This window comes from Anolis carolinensis, chromosome 1, assembly GCF_035594765.1.
Source record: "Anolis carolinensis isolate JA03-04 chromosome 1, rAnoCar3.1.pri, whole genome shotgun sequence".
Classification (NCBI taxonomy): Eukaryota; Metazoa; Chordata; class Lepidosauria; order Squamata; family Dactyloidae; genus Anolis; species Anolis carolinensis.
Window position 1 is genome coordinate 339,322,575 of NC_085841.1, and position 18,286 is coordinate 339,340,860.

The following is an 18,286-nucleotide window of genomic DNA, read 5'->3' on the forward strand; positions in this document are numbered from 1 at the left end:
CTCTCTCCATAGCCTTACTGGAGAAATAGATCCTACTGAGATGGCAGATATACTCCTTTCATAATGTTCAACTATGTTATGGGCAGACCAGCTCTGTGAGCATTCCTGTCATTGTTTCACATCATGTTTTGGTGAAGGTAAAGAAACACTCAACATAATAGGGACATCAGAACAGATAGTATAAAACTTTATGGGTGACTATGGATGAACACACCTTTTTTGGTAGCATTCCAATGTATTACAACATGGAATTCTGGTCTGAGAATAAAGTTATGGGTTTCTGAGCTGTATTCTGCCTTGGTCAGACCATACCTCAAATACTGTGTCCAGTTCTGGGCACCACAATTGAAGGGAGATGTTCACAAGCTGGAATGTGTCCAGAGGAGGGTGACTAAAATTATCAAGGGTCTGGAGAACAAACTCTAAGAAGAGCGGCTTAAAGAGCTGGCCATGTTTAGCCTGCAGAAGAGAAGGCGGAGAGGAGACATGATGGCCATGTATAAATATGTGAGGTGAAGTCATAGGGAGGAGGGAGGGAGCTAGCTTGTTTTCTGCTGCCTTGGAGACTAGGACGCAGAACAATGGCTTGAAACTACAGGAAAGGAGATTCCACTTGAACATTAGGAAGAATTTCCTAACTGTGAGAGCTGTTTGGCAGTGGAACTCTCTGCCCCGGAGTGTGCTGGAGGCTCCTTCTTTGGAGGCTTTTAAGCAGCGGCTGGATGGCCATCTGTTGGGGGTGCTTTGAATGCAATTTCCTGCTTCTTGGCATGGGGTTGGACTGGATGGCCCATGAGGTCTCTTCAAACTCTACTATTCTATGATTTTATGATTCTATGATTCTATAATTGAGTTGCTCTTTGGAAGGTGTGGGGATGCAGTGCTGAAATGTAAATTCAGTGTTCCACATTTGCTTATTATTTGATCGTACAAATGTATACATAGGCAAGGTAAAATATTTTAGGTGAACAACAAATCCTGATTGATGCAGCTGCACATATCATTTGTTTGCTCAGGTGTATTCCCGTTTGGATCAGCCTTTGACAGCTCTAAATGTTTTCAAACAAGGATTAGATCGGTTTCCTGGAGAAGTCTCCCTCATTTGTGGTATTGCAAGGATTCATGAGGTATGCAAACCAAGCTTTTGCCTTTTCCAAAGAGACTGATTTTCAGTATGTTCACTGTTGTCCTCAGAAATGAACTGTAGTGGTTTCCACTACATAGAGGAGTAAGGACAAGAACAAGATCAACTTTGCCCCTAATTATAGCGATGTTGGGAGCCAGAACATCAGTTCGTCTTCTCCACCAATTCTCAGGCTCTGGTCCTGCAGATGTTTTGGACTTCACCTTCCAGTACTCTCAGCCACTTTGGCCAGTGGTCAGAGATTCCGGGAACTGAAATACAAAACACACAGAGTTCCAGAGTTTGGGAATCACTGATGTAATCAAATCTGGGATTTTGCACATCCTGTACTTCACTAGTGGACTATAGATGCAATTTTAACTTCCACTGGAGCAGTGACATCTGCTGGAGTAGCATGCTGTGTATAATTCAGTCTCTGAGATGAATCTATGTGTAATTAAGAGAGCATTACTAGATGGTGACATTTATATCCCATCTGTTTCTAGTAAACTCAAAGAGTTATTTATGTTTCTTTCGCCTCCCTTTCCCCAGTTTATCAATAGTATTTTTCAAGCTGAGTAGATGTCTCATCCCCGTCCCTGCATTGGCCTTTGTAGCTAGGCTGTGAGGCAATCTGAATGGTTTAAAATAACTACCCATATTTATTATTTCATACATTTATTCTGTCCTCCTCAACCCCGAGGGGGGGGGGAGCACAGGGTGGCTTCACAACTGGCAACCATTAGATGCCAAACGAAATACCCATACTATCTCAGAGCTCAGTCTGTATATGCCTACTCAGATTACATTCCACTGAGTTCAATGATGCTTAGTTTCAGGTAAATTGGTATATAATTGTTGCCTTGATTGACCTGTCGGTGACTTCCACTTTGAGAAACAATTCTTTCAACAGCTCTTTGGAAAGCTGTTCAGTCACAACTGGCTGAGTAGATTGGGCCAACAATGAGGAAAGAGTATGTTTTCCATGCTACAGGAAACTGATGCTATTATCTTGTACTGTTTGCCCTGTGGCAGGCTATAAATAGCAAAAGAATCCCCATGACATATGGTTGTTTACTGTGAGCAGGCTTGAAGAAAATGTCTTGAATCTAAGTTAAAATGGCTGTTTCATGATTACAGTATAAGCCATTAATACAGTATATGTGCATGCATCTTCTGCAGTATACTTGGGTTCTGCTAGTAAATGGTAAGCTGAAGAGATAGGTATTTAGATGATTACATTACATAGCATAGTGCAGGGGTCCCCAAACTAAGGCCCGGGGGCCGGATGCGGCCCTCCAAGGTCCTTTACCTGGCCCCTGTCCTAAACTTTAGACTTAGGGTTGACCTAAGTCTACCTGGTCTTTGGAGGTCTCTTTGCTTACCTATGGCCTTATGAAATTGTCTAGATGGTCTTTGAAGGTCTCTTTGCTTAGCTACGGCTTTACAAGACCATCTAGATGGCTTTTTGAGGTCACTTTCCTTACCTATGGTCCTATGAGACCGTCTAGATAGCCTTTGAGGGTCCCTTAACTTACCTATGGTTTTATGAGATTGTCTAGATGGTCTTTGAGGTCCCTTTCCTTATCTATGGTCTTCTGAAACCATCTAGATGGTCTTTGGAGGTCTCTTTGCTTACCTATGGTCTTATGAGATTATCTAGATCAGAGGTCCATGGGCCGGATACGGCCCTCCAAGGTCATTGACCTGGACTCTGTCCTAAACTTTAGACTTAGGGTTGACCTAAGTCTGAAATGACTTGAAGGCACACAAAAACAATCCTAATTTTTTACTATTTCATCCTAGTCCGGCCCCCCAACAGTCTGGGGGACAGTGAATCGGCCCTCCACTTAAAAAGTTTGAGGATCCCTGGCATAGTGTCTAATGTAACTGCAAAGTTAGTCTAATACATGTTTCAAATAGTCTACTTGTTAACTGATTTCAAAGCTTATTAAAATGATTCTACAATTTAAACAAACTTTTTAAACTTTTGATAGGAAATGAACAACATTTCTGCAGCTGCAGAATGCTATAAAGATGTTTTAAAACAAGACAATACTCATGTGGAAGCCATTGCATGCATTGGGAGTAATCACTTTTATTCTGACCAGCCAGAGATAGCATTGCGGTTTTACAGGTAGTGTATTCGTGTGTCATTCTCTGTACTTATGTATGCACATAGTTGTTTTACAGCCTTTAATCTCAGCCTGTATTGTTGAGCTACTCTTACTGGCCATACATTTCCATAATATATCTGAAGATATGGCAAACAATAATATTTCTTTTTCTGTTGCTAATTCTATTCTCGGTTTTATATTTTATTCTTCTGTTTATCAGAAGAACTTTTTGCTGTTTCACTATACAGTAGTTTCTTCCAGACAGAGAGTATTCCCCCTTATGCTTTGCCTAGGAGCCTTTGCCATCCCTGCTGTGACTTTCCTGATTTTCTGACTCCACAGAACAAAAGCAAGCAAGACTCGCTTTGCTTCTTAAGAAAAGACATCTCCCTCCACTCCTTGAAACAAATTGGACTTGTGTGTTTGAATGCTGGACAAGATTAGTTGAGTTCAGAGTATTTGTAAATCCTTATCTCCCAATATGAGCATCCCATTGTCTAGGAATCCCATTGTCCCAGCCAGTTTACTAGCTGTTAGGATTTCTGGGAGTTGAAGGCCAAAAACATCTGAGGACCCCAGATTGAGAACCACTGGTCTAAGACCTGCAGTGAAGGCTCTCTCGGTCCTATCACTATTTCAGATATCTCTGGTTTGGACATGAGAGAGAGCCTTTTTGCTTGCTGCTGTCAAGTTATAGAACTCCCTTTCTTGGAAGGTCTGGTTGTATCCTTTCTCTGCTGTCTTTCTACTGGCAGGCAAAGACCTATTATTTAAATGTGTTGTGGAAGATAAAACTTTAATGGGGAAAGGTGATGTAGTATTTTTTATTCTATTATGTTTTAAGGGTCTTTTAATACTGCTTTTATTTTAACTGTGTTGTGTACTAAGACTTTTTAACTGCATTGTGCTTCTGAAACATTGTATGCCAATTTGGAACAATGTCTGTCATGTTGAGAGAAAGGTGGGATATAAATAAAATAAATAGGTCAAAACCTGTGAAAATAGGAGCTTTTAAATAAAACATATCAGACACTGAACGATGTCCTGCTTGTGGACACTTGTCCCATAATAAATATATTAATGCAAGTGCCCCAGGGCTTTATGAATAGTAATTTCCACTACATCAGTAGTGTTCTGAAATTGCTGTAGTCACCAGTACTTGATCCTAATGGAGAAACATAATGGTGATTACTATTATTGGAAAGTTTCTGGTCATATCTGACAGCTGTTTGGGTTAGAGAATGGATGGAACCTCTAAATATTTATGTGAAATATAAATATCAATGATGTTGACTAAAAATTCTCAGTGTTGATGTGACTGATGTATGGCTTCTCTCCATGTCACTGAGCAACATACCTAGAAAGAATGGATAAGAACATAGAAAGCTGCCACAGTGAGTCAGAGGATTGGCCAATCTAGCCAGTATTGTCAGCAGTAATTGGCAATGAATCTGAGAAGCTGAGAAATAGAAGCTGAGGCAGGGCTTTTCCCAGTCTTATCTGGAGGACATGTTGCTGTTCCTTTCAATATTTCCTTTGTCCACTTTCTAAAATATTTGACACATTTATGCCAACACTCTGAATATGGATTCTCCATGTGTATCTGTGGTTCATAGGCTGCTAATTGATATGGGAAAGAATCACATTGTAATATCAGTGGCTTACATGATCTGTACTGTGAAGGTACAATTTTGAAATGTTTCTGTCTTGAATTAGGCGGCTCCTACAAATGGGCATTTATAACTGCCAGCTATTTAACAACCTGGGCCTCTGCTGTTTTTATGCCCAGCAATATGACATGATTCTCACCTCCTTCGAACGAGCACTCTCTCTAGCTGAAAGCGAGGAAGAGGCTGCAGATGTCTGGTACAACTTGGGACATGTAGCTGTGGTAAGAGTAATATTTGTTCAGGTTATTTTGTTGAAGTATATGTGCAGGAAAAATGATTTTTTTGCTGAGAAAGTTTTTAGGACAGCTGTGAGTACTGGAGAACAAATAATTTGACAAACTCTGTCTGATTGGTTTGAGGGCATTTTAAAGATCAAAAAGACACACACACATCATCTTGAGGAAGGCTGAAAAAATCTTACATAATTCTGCAGTGGCAAGAGGAAAAAAAACAATAGTGGCAGAGTAGTTACTTACAATTACAGCATTCATTCTCTCCCACACCGGTTCAGGTGTATTTGAGCTAATTTTTGTTCATCTGTCAAGAAATGAAAACATTCAGCATGAACAATTCAGTGATTTTGTTTTAGTTATTGCAGTTCTGAGACCAGCCATTAAAAAAAAAAATCTGAGAATAGATTTGGCAGTGGTTAGTTGAATACATGACACCACTGTGACTTCAGATGTCTCCCTCTTTGAATTTTCTACATCTCCGTAGATTTAAAGATGAACAGTAATTGACCCAAGGCTAAATAACCTCAAACATAAACATCATTCCCCTCTGTTCATAGTGCCCATTCATGGTCAGATTTTTAATCTCACTGAAAATCATCATTGCAAAGTCTTTATTCAGTAAAGCACACTTCTAATTCAATTTTCTAAACATACTTATATAGAATCACAGTTACAGAACTGGATGTGTTCTAAGGTATCATCAATTTCCTCTCACATGTATGATCTGAAGGAGAATTAAACGAATGATAGTAAGAAGGAGCACAACTCATCTGCCTGGTTATGTCCAGGGTGATTTATAACTATCTGCCAGATGCAGAGGGCTATGAATATTTAAATATTTCTCACAATTTTATGAATGGTGCAAATGAGGCTTCTGAAAGACTGGTCTAGTTCCTTCTTTTGCCCAGAGAGGAAGGGGTCACATGACCATGATTTTGGTTTTGTGGAGATCCCAGGCTTTCCTTCTGCCCTCATTCTCTCTGTGCCTTAAAGAGGTAAGAATTGAGAGGCCAAGTATCAACAACTGAGAGTGGGTACTTGGCTTTAGCTCTTCATTAAAATCTCCTTGGCCCCTAAATGTCCCTGATGCTTGCACTTGCATGACCCCTTAAATGTCTTCCGTGTGGTCTTGTACAAGCGGAATGTAAAGACAGCTTAAAATAGGATTAGTTTCCCTTTCAGAAACTGTATTATTAGGCAGAGCCAGTCAGGTGAAATCTGAATAACTAGTCCTTTGGAGAGGCAGTTTGATATGTCTTAAGGGTCCATAATTATCCCTAAAGTATAGAGGTGTCAGGACCCAGGCTGCAGAGCACCAATAACCATGCGCAGAGACCAGAATCTAACTAATATCTTTATTAAAGGAATATATAAAGTCAATAAAAACAAGTGAAGAATATAGTTCAGAAGTAGACCTTTCAGAAAAGGTCAAATATAGTCCAGGAAAACAATGTCCAATATGAGATATTAAAGTCCAAAGTTATAATCCACTTCACCGAAACACACACTATTCGACAAGCAGTAGTGTGGGGAACTGTCCATAGTCTTTGAGGCTTAAGGTAAATCCGAAGGAAACTGGAAAACAAGGCTTGAATCAGAGAAGCAAGGTCCGTGGTTTAAAACACAAGGCAAGGCAAGACTTGAAACTTGGCAAGATCAAACTTGAAACAAGGCAAACATGAATCAAAAACTGAGTCCATAGAAGGCCATGGTACAAGGCTGGGCTGGAAACTTGATCCGGGATCTGGGAACTGGAGTACGAAGTCTACACACGATCTCACTCCTCAAGCCGACGAATTGACTCCGCAAGGATTCCTTTGCGGGCAAACACCTATATAGGATCTTGTTTTCCCGCCAAGGAACACTTTCTCTGGGGAACAAGAAACGAAACCTATACTGTGTCCAGATGCATGACTCCTTAAAGTTTCCCAAGGGAAGCAGACTTAATCAGCTAATTGTCTGGCAGCTATCCTGGCGCTCCGGCGAGTCGCCTCTCGAGCGCCCCTATCTTGATTATAATAATCCCGGCGAGAAAATGGGGGAGATTTCTGCTCAAGGCTTGTTTGGCTGACTTCTTGTGGGCAAACATCTTGCAGGTGCAAGGGCTCCAATTCTGGCTGAAACGGTGGGAAACCCAAGTTTTCCTCTTCATCTGCCTCAATAGTACCAGGAACGGGACTACATGGCCCATGAGTCATCACAAGAGGCACCAAAACTGAAAATTAGGGTGCATAGGAAATTCACTTTGCCCATATAACTGCACTGAAGAGCAGAGTTCATTGCAAGGTTTAATGCTATACTATTAGCCATGGAAAGTGCAGAGCATCCAAATTTGTCTGCTTCTTTTCTGTGAAGCCTAGAAAAAAACCCAACTCAATGTATGTTTTGTCTGCATTGCAATGAGAAATTGCTAATGTGTTCCAGATTTTTGCTAGAATATACCAGGTTCATCTCTTATTAGAGGTTAAGGAAAAGGCCTCAATCTGTCCTCTAAATTGTATCTCCTCCCCATTCTTAATGCCTATTCCTAAACTGACATGTATGTTGCCAATGATCTTGCCTGGCTCATAGAATAATGTCCCATTCTGAAGATTTCTGGGATCTCAGCCCTTGAGGGAAGCTCTGACTAATCACATTTTTTATCCTTTTCTTTATTGTGCTGATTGAAATGTAATAGTATTGGCAATGGGATCTTTTATATATTGAATTATATATTATTTACATTTGTTTCCTAGGGAATAGGCGATATAAATTTGGCTTACCAGTGTTTCAAGTTAACGTTAGCCAATAACAACGATCATTCAGAAGCTTATAACAATTTGGCTGTATTAGAGATGCAGAAAGGGCGCGTTGAGCAGGTTGGTATTAAGTGCTAAAAAATATGGAGCACTTGTCACATGTGTTTCCAGAAAGCTATTACTTGATATAAGTGAAGAGGTAAATAGAATGGGACAAATTCTCATTCTGGTCACCATTAACAGATTCATTGTTTTGGAAATCTCTGCCCCCCACTTGCAGATTTCATTCTTTCATACATGACATTCCCTTCCACTTTCCAGAAAAAGCTTTGATGTTAAAAAGAAGCAAATATGCAACATTTTTGAGCATATATTGTTTAAGAATTGTGAATGAATTAAATTAAATATGTAGCCCAATGAGGATTCCATAATAACCCCTTTGAAACCAAACATTCAAATGAAATGATACTTGCTAATACAGAAAAACAATACAGAGGATCCTTGCTAGTACAATAGAATCTGGTGTGATTAGCTTTGTTGCATTAAAAAGAAGAGACAGTCTTAGAATCATTTGTAAGTTGCTCTTCTTGATTATGTCTTATAGTTAGGAGGAATTAAAGGGTATGGACCTTTCTTAAAATGCTGTTAATATGTATCACTTCTGATGTGCTTTTGTTAGCTGTGAACAGAGCTGTGGAAGAATTACAATATGAAATACAGCTCTAAGTGAAATTTCTCTTTCTAAAAAGCACATTGCTTTCAGGGCTACCATATAAATATTCTATCAATTACCATGGTAACATTCAAATGTACTTGTGCATGATTTTCTGCTGTGACAGGTTATCAGTTTTATTGTAGAGCTATATTCGGCTGGAAATACTGTTAAGGTTCATTTGTACATTAATATATAATAAAGGTGAAAGAGGTTATTTATTTAAAGCAATTTAAAAATGATTAGCATTTCCATTCAGATCTCTTCATTCAACTTGTAGTTTCTGTTGTGATGATCATGGGGTAAAGTTTACTAGCTATGACTGAACTAGGTGATGTTGCTTTTCTGTGCACTCCATGCTTAGTTAAACACCATTTTCTAAAGTGGCTGGGAGAGCTTCCATCTTGCTACAAAATATGTGTTTTCTGGGCAATTCCTTACTACTACCTTGTAATTCCTTAGCAAAGGATGTCATAAGAGTAGAATCCCAAAGTAGCAGACTTATGATAACAATTATTAAAAATCAGATTTCACTCTACATTTGCCATGGTCAGTTGAAAACTTTAGGCCACTTATGAACAGGCCAGTTTTGAATAATGTCATTTGCCTGTTGCTTTCCAGCATTGTGTTATTCTCTGATGCTGTAATAAGAAATTTGGAGAATGATCAGCAATGTGCAACAAGCAGTTAGTAGTGCCCAAACCATTCATTCTAATATACCATAGCTCCATTATTTAATGGGCTACTATTGAGGGCACTGGTCAAGAAATGCATTTGTTATAGTGACTTTTTGTTTGATGAAAGTTTTCAAACAATTCTTGTTGTTAGCTTCTCAGAAGAGAACTACAGTGGCTGTAACTACCATATTTCTTAGACTGGGCAAACGAATATTGTACAGCTTGGGTGTAAGACTGCATTTATACACACCATCCACATCACAGCCTCCTTGTGACAACCTACTTTGTGAGCTACAAGGGACAATAAAATAAAAATGCTGCTTCCCAAGCACTTCAAAGGATAAAGCACTTGTCAATTCTGCTCCCTTGCGATTACACAAAAATAAAGCTGTAGGATAATCAGAGAAGAATAGCACTGTATCATGTTTTTTGCATGTTTCCCAGCACAGGGTTTTGGAATAATGTATAGAATCTTTCCTTAATTTGGAGTGGGTTGTATTCCATATCTGTAGGTGTATGTAATGTTGACATAATGTTATGTTCTTATAACATAACATTGTTATAATGTGGGGGGGGGGGGGTGGTATTTAGTCAGATACCAATTGTACAAGTTCTCCCACTTAAAAAGATGAGAGGGGCCTGTAATTGACATCATAGGTAGACCTCAACTATGAGAGACAACACGAGAAAACACATCCAGAAAATCTGTCTGATTTTTCACAAATTTATTTGCAAATTGTGGTGGAAAATATATATTTGGTCACCTACAAACAAGCAAGATTTCTGGGTCTTACAGACCTGTAACTTCTTCTTGAAGAGGCTCCTCTGTCCTCCACTCATGACCTGTAGTAATGGCACCTATTTGAACTTATTATCAGTATAAAAGACACCTGTCCACAACCTCAAGCAGTCACACTCCAGACTTCACTATGGTGAAGACTAAAGAGCTGTCCAAGGACACCAGAAACAAAATTGTAGCCCTGCACCAGACTGGGAAGATTGAATCTGCAATAGGCAAACAATTTGGTATGAAGAAATCAAGTGTGGGAGCAATAATTAGAAAATGGAAGAGATACAAGACAACTGAGAATCGCCCTCGATATGGGGCTCCACGCAAGATCTCACCCCGTGGGGTCAAAATGATCACAAGAACGGTGATAAAAATCCCAGAACCACACGGGGGAGTTAGTGAATGACCTGCAGAGAGCAGGGACCAATGTAACAAAGGCTACCATCAGTAACACACTACGCCACCAAGGACTCAGATCCTGCAGTGCCAGACGTGTTCCCCTGCTTAAGCCAGTACATGTCCAGGGCCAACTGAAGTTTGCTAAAAAGCATTTGGATGATCCAGAAGATTATTGGGAGAATGTCATATGGTCAGATGAAATCAAAGTCGAACTGTTTGGCAGAAACACAACTCGTGTTTGGAGGAGAAAGAATGCTGAGTTGCATCCAAAGAACACCATACCTACTGTGAAGCATGGGGGTGGCAACATTACGCTTTGGGGCTGTTTCTGCAAAGGGACCAGGGCGACTGATCTGTATGCATGAAAGAATGAATGGGGCCATGTATCGTGAGATTTTGAGTGCAAACCTCCTTCCATCAGCAAGGGCACTGAAGATGAAATGTGGCTGGGTCTTTCAGCATGACAATGATCCCAAGCACACTGCCAGGGCAATGAAGGAGTGGCTTTGTAAGAAGCATTTCAAGGTCCTGGAGTGGTCTAGCCAGATCTCAACACTATAGAAAACCTTTGGAGGGAGTTGAACGTCTGTGTTTGCCCAGTGACAGCCCCAAAACATCACTGCTTTTGAGGAGATCTGCATGGAGGAACGGGTCAACATACCAGCAACAGTGTGTACCAACCTTGTGAAGACTTGCAGGAAACATTTTACCTCTGTCATTGCCGATAAAGGATATATAACAAAGTATTGAGATGAACTTTTGTTATGGACCAAATACTTATTTTCCACCATAATTTGCAATAAATTCGTGAAAAATCAGACAATGTAATTTTCTGGATATGTTTTCTCATGTTGTCTCTCATAGTTGAGGTCTACCTATGATGTCATTTACAGGCCTCTCTCATCTTTTTAAGTGGGAGAACTTGTACAATTGGTATCTGACTAAAAACACCCCCCCCCCCCCCCACTGAAGACTTGATGCTTATTGGTATAAGCAGTACTGGTCTAGTTGAACCAATGTGTCTAGCTTCGCATAAGACAGTTTTGTATAATAAAATAATATGGATGATCTAAGATGGAGGGAGCTCATATGGATATAATAAATAATGCTTCATATCACAAGTGGGCAACTAGCATCCCTTGGCTGTTTTCTATGTGTTCCACACATGTTTGGGAAAGCCTGCACTCTTTCCTATGTAGCCCAGTTCATTGGCTGTCCAAGAAAGGCTGCTATTATCAGTTCTGGAAGAGTGATCTTAATTGGAGTTGTGCAGATTGGTGGTTAAGAGGCTTTAACCTCCATCCCCCATGATTTAAATGCAGTTCAGATCACTGTTTTCCACACAACTGCTAGCCACAACACTGGTGTTGCAGAGATAACAAATAATGGCAGGAAAGCATCAGATTCAGTGACTGAAGATGCATTAACCATGCCTCTCACCACCAACAATGTCTTTAACTCTGCAAGTGAGGGAGGACTGTGATTTACACTGTGATTCAACTTTTCTTCATTCTCTTCTTGCTCAGGCAAGAGTGTTTCTGCAGACTGCTTCATTGATAGCACCTCATATGTATGAGCCACACTTCAATTTTGCTGTACTGTCTGAAAAGGTAATGTCATTTCTCCTCTCTGCAGTATTCAGGTTTGCGTGTTTAAATATTTTTATCCCACCCTTGGGCCAAAAAGGTCTTCACATGTGGCTTATGTAGCCCCTGTCTTCAGGTTTGCAGTATAAAAGAAATGTAGGGGGTAGAAAGATAAAAGGCAAGTTCATACATTGGGTCCTAGCTAGTTTTTATAGGTGTTATTTCTGACCGGAAGGAGTGAAGCAAGCGCCTTATAGTGGTTTCTTTTCTGTCTAGTGGATAACTCCCTGACAGCTTCTAAATGACCCTTGGCAGTGTTTTTCTATGGGTTATTAAGACAAGTTCTAAATGCAATGTATGTAGACACTAAATTGTGCTTTTGGGAACTGGATTATTGCTTGCTGGTCTGAAAACAGGGCAAACTGTAAAGTAAATAAGGTTTGTGAGTATTTTTTTTTTAATTATTTGTATTTTGATGGCTATTTAGAGGTCTTTTTCATGAGCTTGATGCAATCCATTCAGGGCTAGAGGGCAGTAAGGGCCATCTATTGAGCAAACTGGATTCTTTTTTCTTTAGTATGTCTAGGAAGGGTGGGCCCTGTGGCAGTATGCGGCCCTCAGAGCAATTTTTATGACCCACCAAGACTATCTTGGGGTCTCTGCCCAATTCTGATGTAGAAGTTTGTTTCTTAAGACTGTTAAGTTTTATTGTTTTCACTTGGAAAGTTATCTGCCGTACTGAAATCAGCCAGACAAATGTGTTTGAATTTCTTGGCTCCTACTTACTTATTCAGTTCATGTTGTTAGGTGCAATATTCTTGAAAGTTATATAGTCAAAAATATCATCTAGATCAGTGGTTCTCAACCTATGGGTCCCCATATGTTTTGGCCTACAACTCCCAGAAATCCCAGCCAGTTTACCAACTGTTAGGATTTCTGGGAGTTGAAGGTCAAAACATCTGGGGACCCACATGTTGAGAACCACTGATCTAGATGGAAAAGTTGAGACTACTGCATGTGTTTAAGTATACGTCTTAATAGCACATAACTACAGGAGGCATCTAGTGTAAGTTATAGTTCTCACCCAGCAAAGCACAATGATCAGTAACATTTTTTCTTTCTTTTTTCTTTGTTTTGTAGGTTGGTGATCTTCAGAGAAGTTACATGGCAGCCCAGAAGTCTCAAGAAATATTTCAGGAGCATGTGGATACACAACAGCTTATAAATCAGTTAAAACAGCACTTTGCCAGACTTTGATGAAACTCCTTTTATTCGAACTGTCTTCTTATTTAGAGTTGCTAACTAGTGTAGACAAAGGGGATGAGTTGATATTTAATTCTCAGAATATTTTTATAGGAAAGCTCCTCTAAAGAAGAGTCATACACAAAACTTGCATGTTACTCACCAAACTGGTAAGAGCTGCTTCCTTAAGCAAAAGTGTATGTAAAGTGGCATAATCTACTTGACATGTCTACTAGCAGCATTCTTTTTTCATATATTAAATGAAGGGTTTGCTTTATTCCATATAAAATACCAGGAGCATTTCATGTAAGAGTTGCTAGAAAAGGAAGCCCGCCTTTGTTCCTCTTTGTATATGCTTGTTTCTTTTTGAGGAGGCATTTTCCTTTTTGTTCACTCTATGTGATAATAGTTGCATTACATGGCACAATTCTGTTTCAAATAGGAGCTTGTCAGCGTGCTTTAACCTTTTGTCCCACCGTGACAAGCTTAATGTCTGATTCTTGTTTAAGAATGGCATTGCTTTTATAATATCCCTTTAGTGGGGAACATATATGCATTCTTGGATTGAAGTTTCTAGTGATGTCTGGTAGATCCTGATGTCTCTTGATGCCACTGCACTCCACAGCTTTTCATGGCGATGGTGCTAGCATATATTTCATAGCAAGAGTTTTGGGTAAGAAATGGGGTGGGGGTGAAAGAAACCTCAAAATAGACATAAATCAGGCATAGGAAGTGGAAATAATAAACATTGAGTATGTAGAATGAAATTTTGAGAATGATTACCTTAATGGAGCAAGTTCAGTTGAGCAGGAAAAGGAAGATGGTGACAGTTGTGGCATATTGCCTTTCCTTGACATCCTCATTTCTAATTGCTAGCTAACTTTCATGAGGAAGCTAGTAGAAAATCGGGTATTGCTTTCAGTCTCAGAACCAAGAATTCTGAAAATACTCAGATTGATGTACCTCCACTAAATTTTTCAAATTTGATTTATTTTTCAGTAAAGCAGTTACTAGAACCAATAGATAACAGCGGAATATGTGCACCTGTGGGGCACTACTCGGCTTCATAAAGAATGAAGTAACATTGTTACTTCTCAAATGAATTATCTTCCACTTAGCAGATCATAAAAGAATCTACTTTTAACAGTGTCAGTGAGGCAGGAGCAGTTGCTACTACTGTTTTCTATACCTTTTTTCCCATGGTCCAGTTATTTACAGTCCTGCCCTATCTGTGGAAGCAAGCAGTACTTTTTGTCACTCATCAGTTAGGAAGGACAGTGGTAACAGCCTCTGAAACTGAACTGATAGTTAAAAAAGATTCTTTAAATTGGAAGCAAAAACACTTCTTCCAATGAGCTTAATATTAGCAGTCGAATAAAGAAATGCATTTGTATTAGTTCTGGTTTCCACCATGGTGCACAACGATTTACTGTGTTCCAGGCATTATTTAAATTCCATTTTACTTTACATTGCCATTTATTTAGCTATGGCGTATATTGTTAAAGTTATTTATAATAAAATAAAATATAGGTTATAAGTATAAGGTTAAGATTAAGAGAGTGAGTTTTGTTTTGTTTGGCTTTTACTGTTTTTGATTGGTCACAAACTTCAGAAATTTAGAAAGAGCAAAAGTTTTAAACCGGAACCATTTTCTTTTTTTCCCCAAGGCCTAATGAATTTAAAGAAATGTAGATTTAAGATTATGGGCATAGGTGTCAAAAAATCTCTAGTGTTTGCATATGCTTCTTAAGAATTAATCATCTCATGATAATATTTGTAGCATCTACCGATTTAAATGTTTATATCCACTTTTACAATTCTAAACATAATTTCCTTTATTTAAAATAGCCTGTGACCCCCATTGCACAATCAGTATTCATGGTGGCAGAGGACGACCAGTGAAACACATCTAAAGGGTTTCCAGGTTTAAAGGATAACCATTTTGAAAAATTAGATTTTGTTGTATAATTAGATCAAATAAATAAGAAAATAATCTGTGCTTGTTGAGGTTGTAACAGGTATTCTAGAATGAATGTTTGAGGGCTCTGTGATTTATACTCATGAAACATCAATTTTAACATTTTGAAATACACAAATTTAAAGTTGAGTGAAATTAATTTGGTTAGTTCTTTACCAGTGACTTCAAGCTGAAGATTTTTAATCAGTCTGTATTTGTTTCAATGCATATTTTGCTTGTTTAATAAGCTAGATTGCTCTTTTTAACCTTTCCTTTGCCTCAAGCAAAGATATTCCAATATTTACAGAGAGCTCTGTGCTTAGTAATTAAATCAGATGTGGTAATGAGGACATGGCACCACCACCGCAAGAACAGTAGATCAAGAAGCCAGGCAGTTAGTCATGGAGAGATGTCTCAGTTTTCCTTTAATTTGCGTGAGCACCAATGAGCAGGCAAATCATCTGGCCCTGAGGCAAACTGCCGTTAGTTAATTTAGTACGACATGGTATAGCATGATGCTTCAGAAACTGTATCCATCTCTGTGGGAGAGTTCTGTTAGGACGATATGACCTCCCCATCTAGTTGCAGCATTCCTGTGTTATAACAGTCTCTGTGCTTGTGTCCCTTTAACTTGAAACAGATCAAGTGTTGTTCAGCTTGTGTTCGACAAGCTACTGATAATTAAATAAGATTTAGTTATCTCAGCCTGTAAGGGACATGGCTTCAGTAAGCCCCAAAAAGGCAGAACTTGGACTATAACTTCAGTTTCCGAGTGGAAGACTGTATAATAACAGATTAGAGAGATGGGCCAAACTAACAACAGTTTAACAGGGACAAATGCAAGATACTCCCCTTGGCAGAAAAAATGAAATGCAAAGATACAGAATGGGGGAGCCTGGTTTGACAGCACTACATGTGAAAAAGATCTTGGGAGTTCTCATGGACAACATGTTAAACATGAGCCAAAAATTTGAAGCGGGGGCAAAAAAGCCAGTGGGATTTTGGCCTGCATAAATAAAAATATAAATAGTGTCTAGATCCAGGGAATCATGCTGCCCCTCTATTCTGCCTTGGTCAGATCATACCTGGAATACTGTGCCCAATTCTGGGCACTGCAATTGAAGGGAGATGTTGACAAGCTGGAATGTGTCCAGAGGAGGGTGATTAAAATGATCAAAGGTCTGGAGAAAAAACCCTATGAAGAGCGGCTTAAAGAGCTGGCCATGTTTAGCCTGCAGAAGAGAAGGCTGAGAGGAGACATGATGGCCATGTATAAATATGTGAGGTGAAGTCATAGGGAGGAGGGAGGGAGCTAGCTTGTTTTCTGCTGCCTTGGAGACTAGGACGCAGAACAACGGCTTCAAACTACAGGAAAGAAGATTCCACTTGAACATTAGGAAGAATTTCCTAACTGTGAGAGCTTTTTGGCAGTGGAACTCTCTGCCCCGGAGTGTGGTGGAGGCTCCTTCTTTGGAGGCTTTTAAGCAGCGGCTGGATGGCCATCTGTTGGGGGTGCTTTGAATGCAATTTCCTGCTTCTTGGCAGGGGGTTAGACTGGATGGCCCACAAAGTCTCTTCCAACGCTATGATTCTTTTTATGCCACTTAATGAAGCCCTTCCTAAAATAAGGAATTTCTACCATTGTAAGGGTATGGTTTTAAATCTTTTTCTTATGCTGATGTTCTGTATGGAAGGAGCTATCCACACAAAGAAGCAATAAAAATGTGAACCTCCTTCTGTCCAGTCTCGAATTTTACTTCCTCTGGTCTCCACCACTCTATTCTATTTACTGTATGTGTAGATCAAGCAGTGCAGAATTACTGTTTATGGTAGCTCTTTGTATGTGGCATTCACACTGCAGAATCCACAACTACAGAGCTCCTTCTTGTGATTTGCAGATGACATGAGATACCTTTGACCATATGAAGGGAGTGGATCCTATGCCTCTTTTTAGGCAAGCACTGTTCCTTTGTTTGAAGTCAGATATTTGAAAACTATAAGGAACAATGGCATGTCCTACTCAAAGAAAGCACATTTGTTAAAAGAGTAACATGAGAATAGGCCTGTGATTCTTTGGTGGTTTCTACAAGTTGTTAAAGCACCCAAAAGAAAGAGTATATGTGTATATATAGTACTCTGCTCTGCAGACAGTCCCAAATACGTTCACTGAAATATATGTATTATAGAATACAACGTATGATGCCATGCCTTGTCTCCAAAACCATTGCTTTTATTGGAATTGATATGACCTTTTCTAGAGCTTGAGCACCTTGGTCATCATACAGGAAACCTTTCTTCTGTGCCATAGCCCTGAACATCTACAACTATTTCAAGGAGGGCGGCCTCAAGTACAGAGAGTCAGATTGAGACTTACATCAAAAATCTGTTTGGAAACAAACCTAGACTTGTTTTTGTGATTTAAAGAACAGCCCAGACTACAGCAGTTCTCCAGGACATGAGCCCCCACTGGCAAAAGCCAACAGCCTGGATAATGAAATGGTAAGAAAAGCTGCTTTTCCAGCAGGTGGTCAGGGTAAAAAGGAGAGCGAGCCTACTTACCCTGCCGCTTGACATTTTTATTAAACTGCAGGAATTCTGCATGCTGCTGGGTCCCTGCAGGCAGATTGTTTTGTTCTTTTAGTTTGCATCCCCTAATTTGTGCAGTGAACTGTACTTTCCCCTTGGTTTTGCTCATTACTGAGAACTTGATTGTGTATGAGAAAGCAAGAGCGAGCATCACTATTCCTGTGTGCCTGTGAGCCACTTAACATGTATTATATGAAACGATGCGAAACAAAAATATGAATGAGAGTCTCTAGGTTTTTCCTGCACTTTTCCTGTTGTAAAGTGTAAGATAAAAATTGTCTGCCTTCCCTAAGACAAAGTCCACAAGCTCCAGGTCGAGTCCTACAACTACAGGCACCCCCCCCCCCCAAAAGCATTACAAATCCTGTTTCACCTGTTAAGAACAAGAGTGAAACTCTTATGTTTCTGATATATCCAATTCTTTTTCATATACTGTTAGATGCCAGCCTCCCCCCC

The 18,286-nt window shown here is 39.6% G+C and overlaps 1 protein-coding gene across 1 annotated transcript in view; it reads left to right on the forward strand.

Moving 5' to 3' along the window:
* The window catches only part of ttc8 (tetratricopeptide repeat domain 8), a 41,585-nt gene extending 24,608 nt beyond the window's left edge, over window positions 1–16,977 (forward strand). The window contains exons 9-14 of the mRNA XM_003214415.4: window positions 1,017–1,127; window positions 3,121–3,260; window positions 4,957–5,131; window positions 7,879–8,001; window positions 11,986–12,069; window positions 13,186–16,977. Coding sequence (XP_003214463.1) covers window positions 1,017–1,127; window positions 3,121–3,260; window positions 4,957–5,131; window positions 7,879–8,001; window positions 11,986–12,069; window positions 13,186–13,302 — 750 coding nt within the window. The 3' untranslated portion in view covers window positions 13,303–16,977. The remainder of the gene's footprint in view (window positions 1–1,016; window positions 1,128–3,120; window positions 3,261–4,956; window positions 5,132–7,878; window positions 8,002–11,985; window positions 12,070–13,185) is intronic.
* Window positions 16,978–18,286: the final 1,309 nt, after the last annotated feature.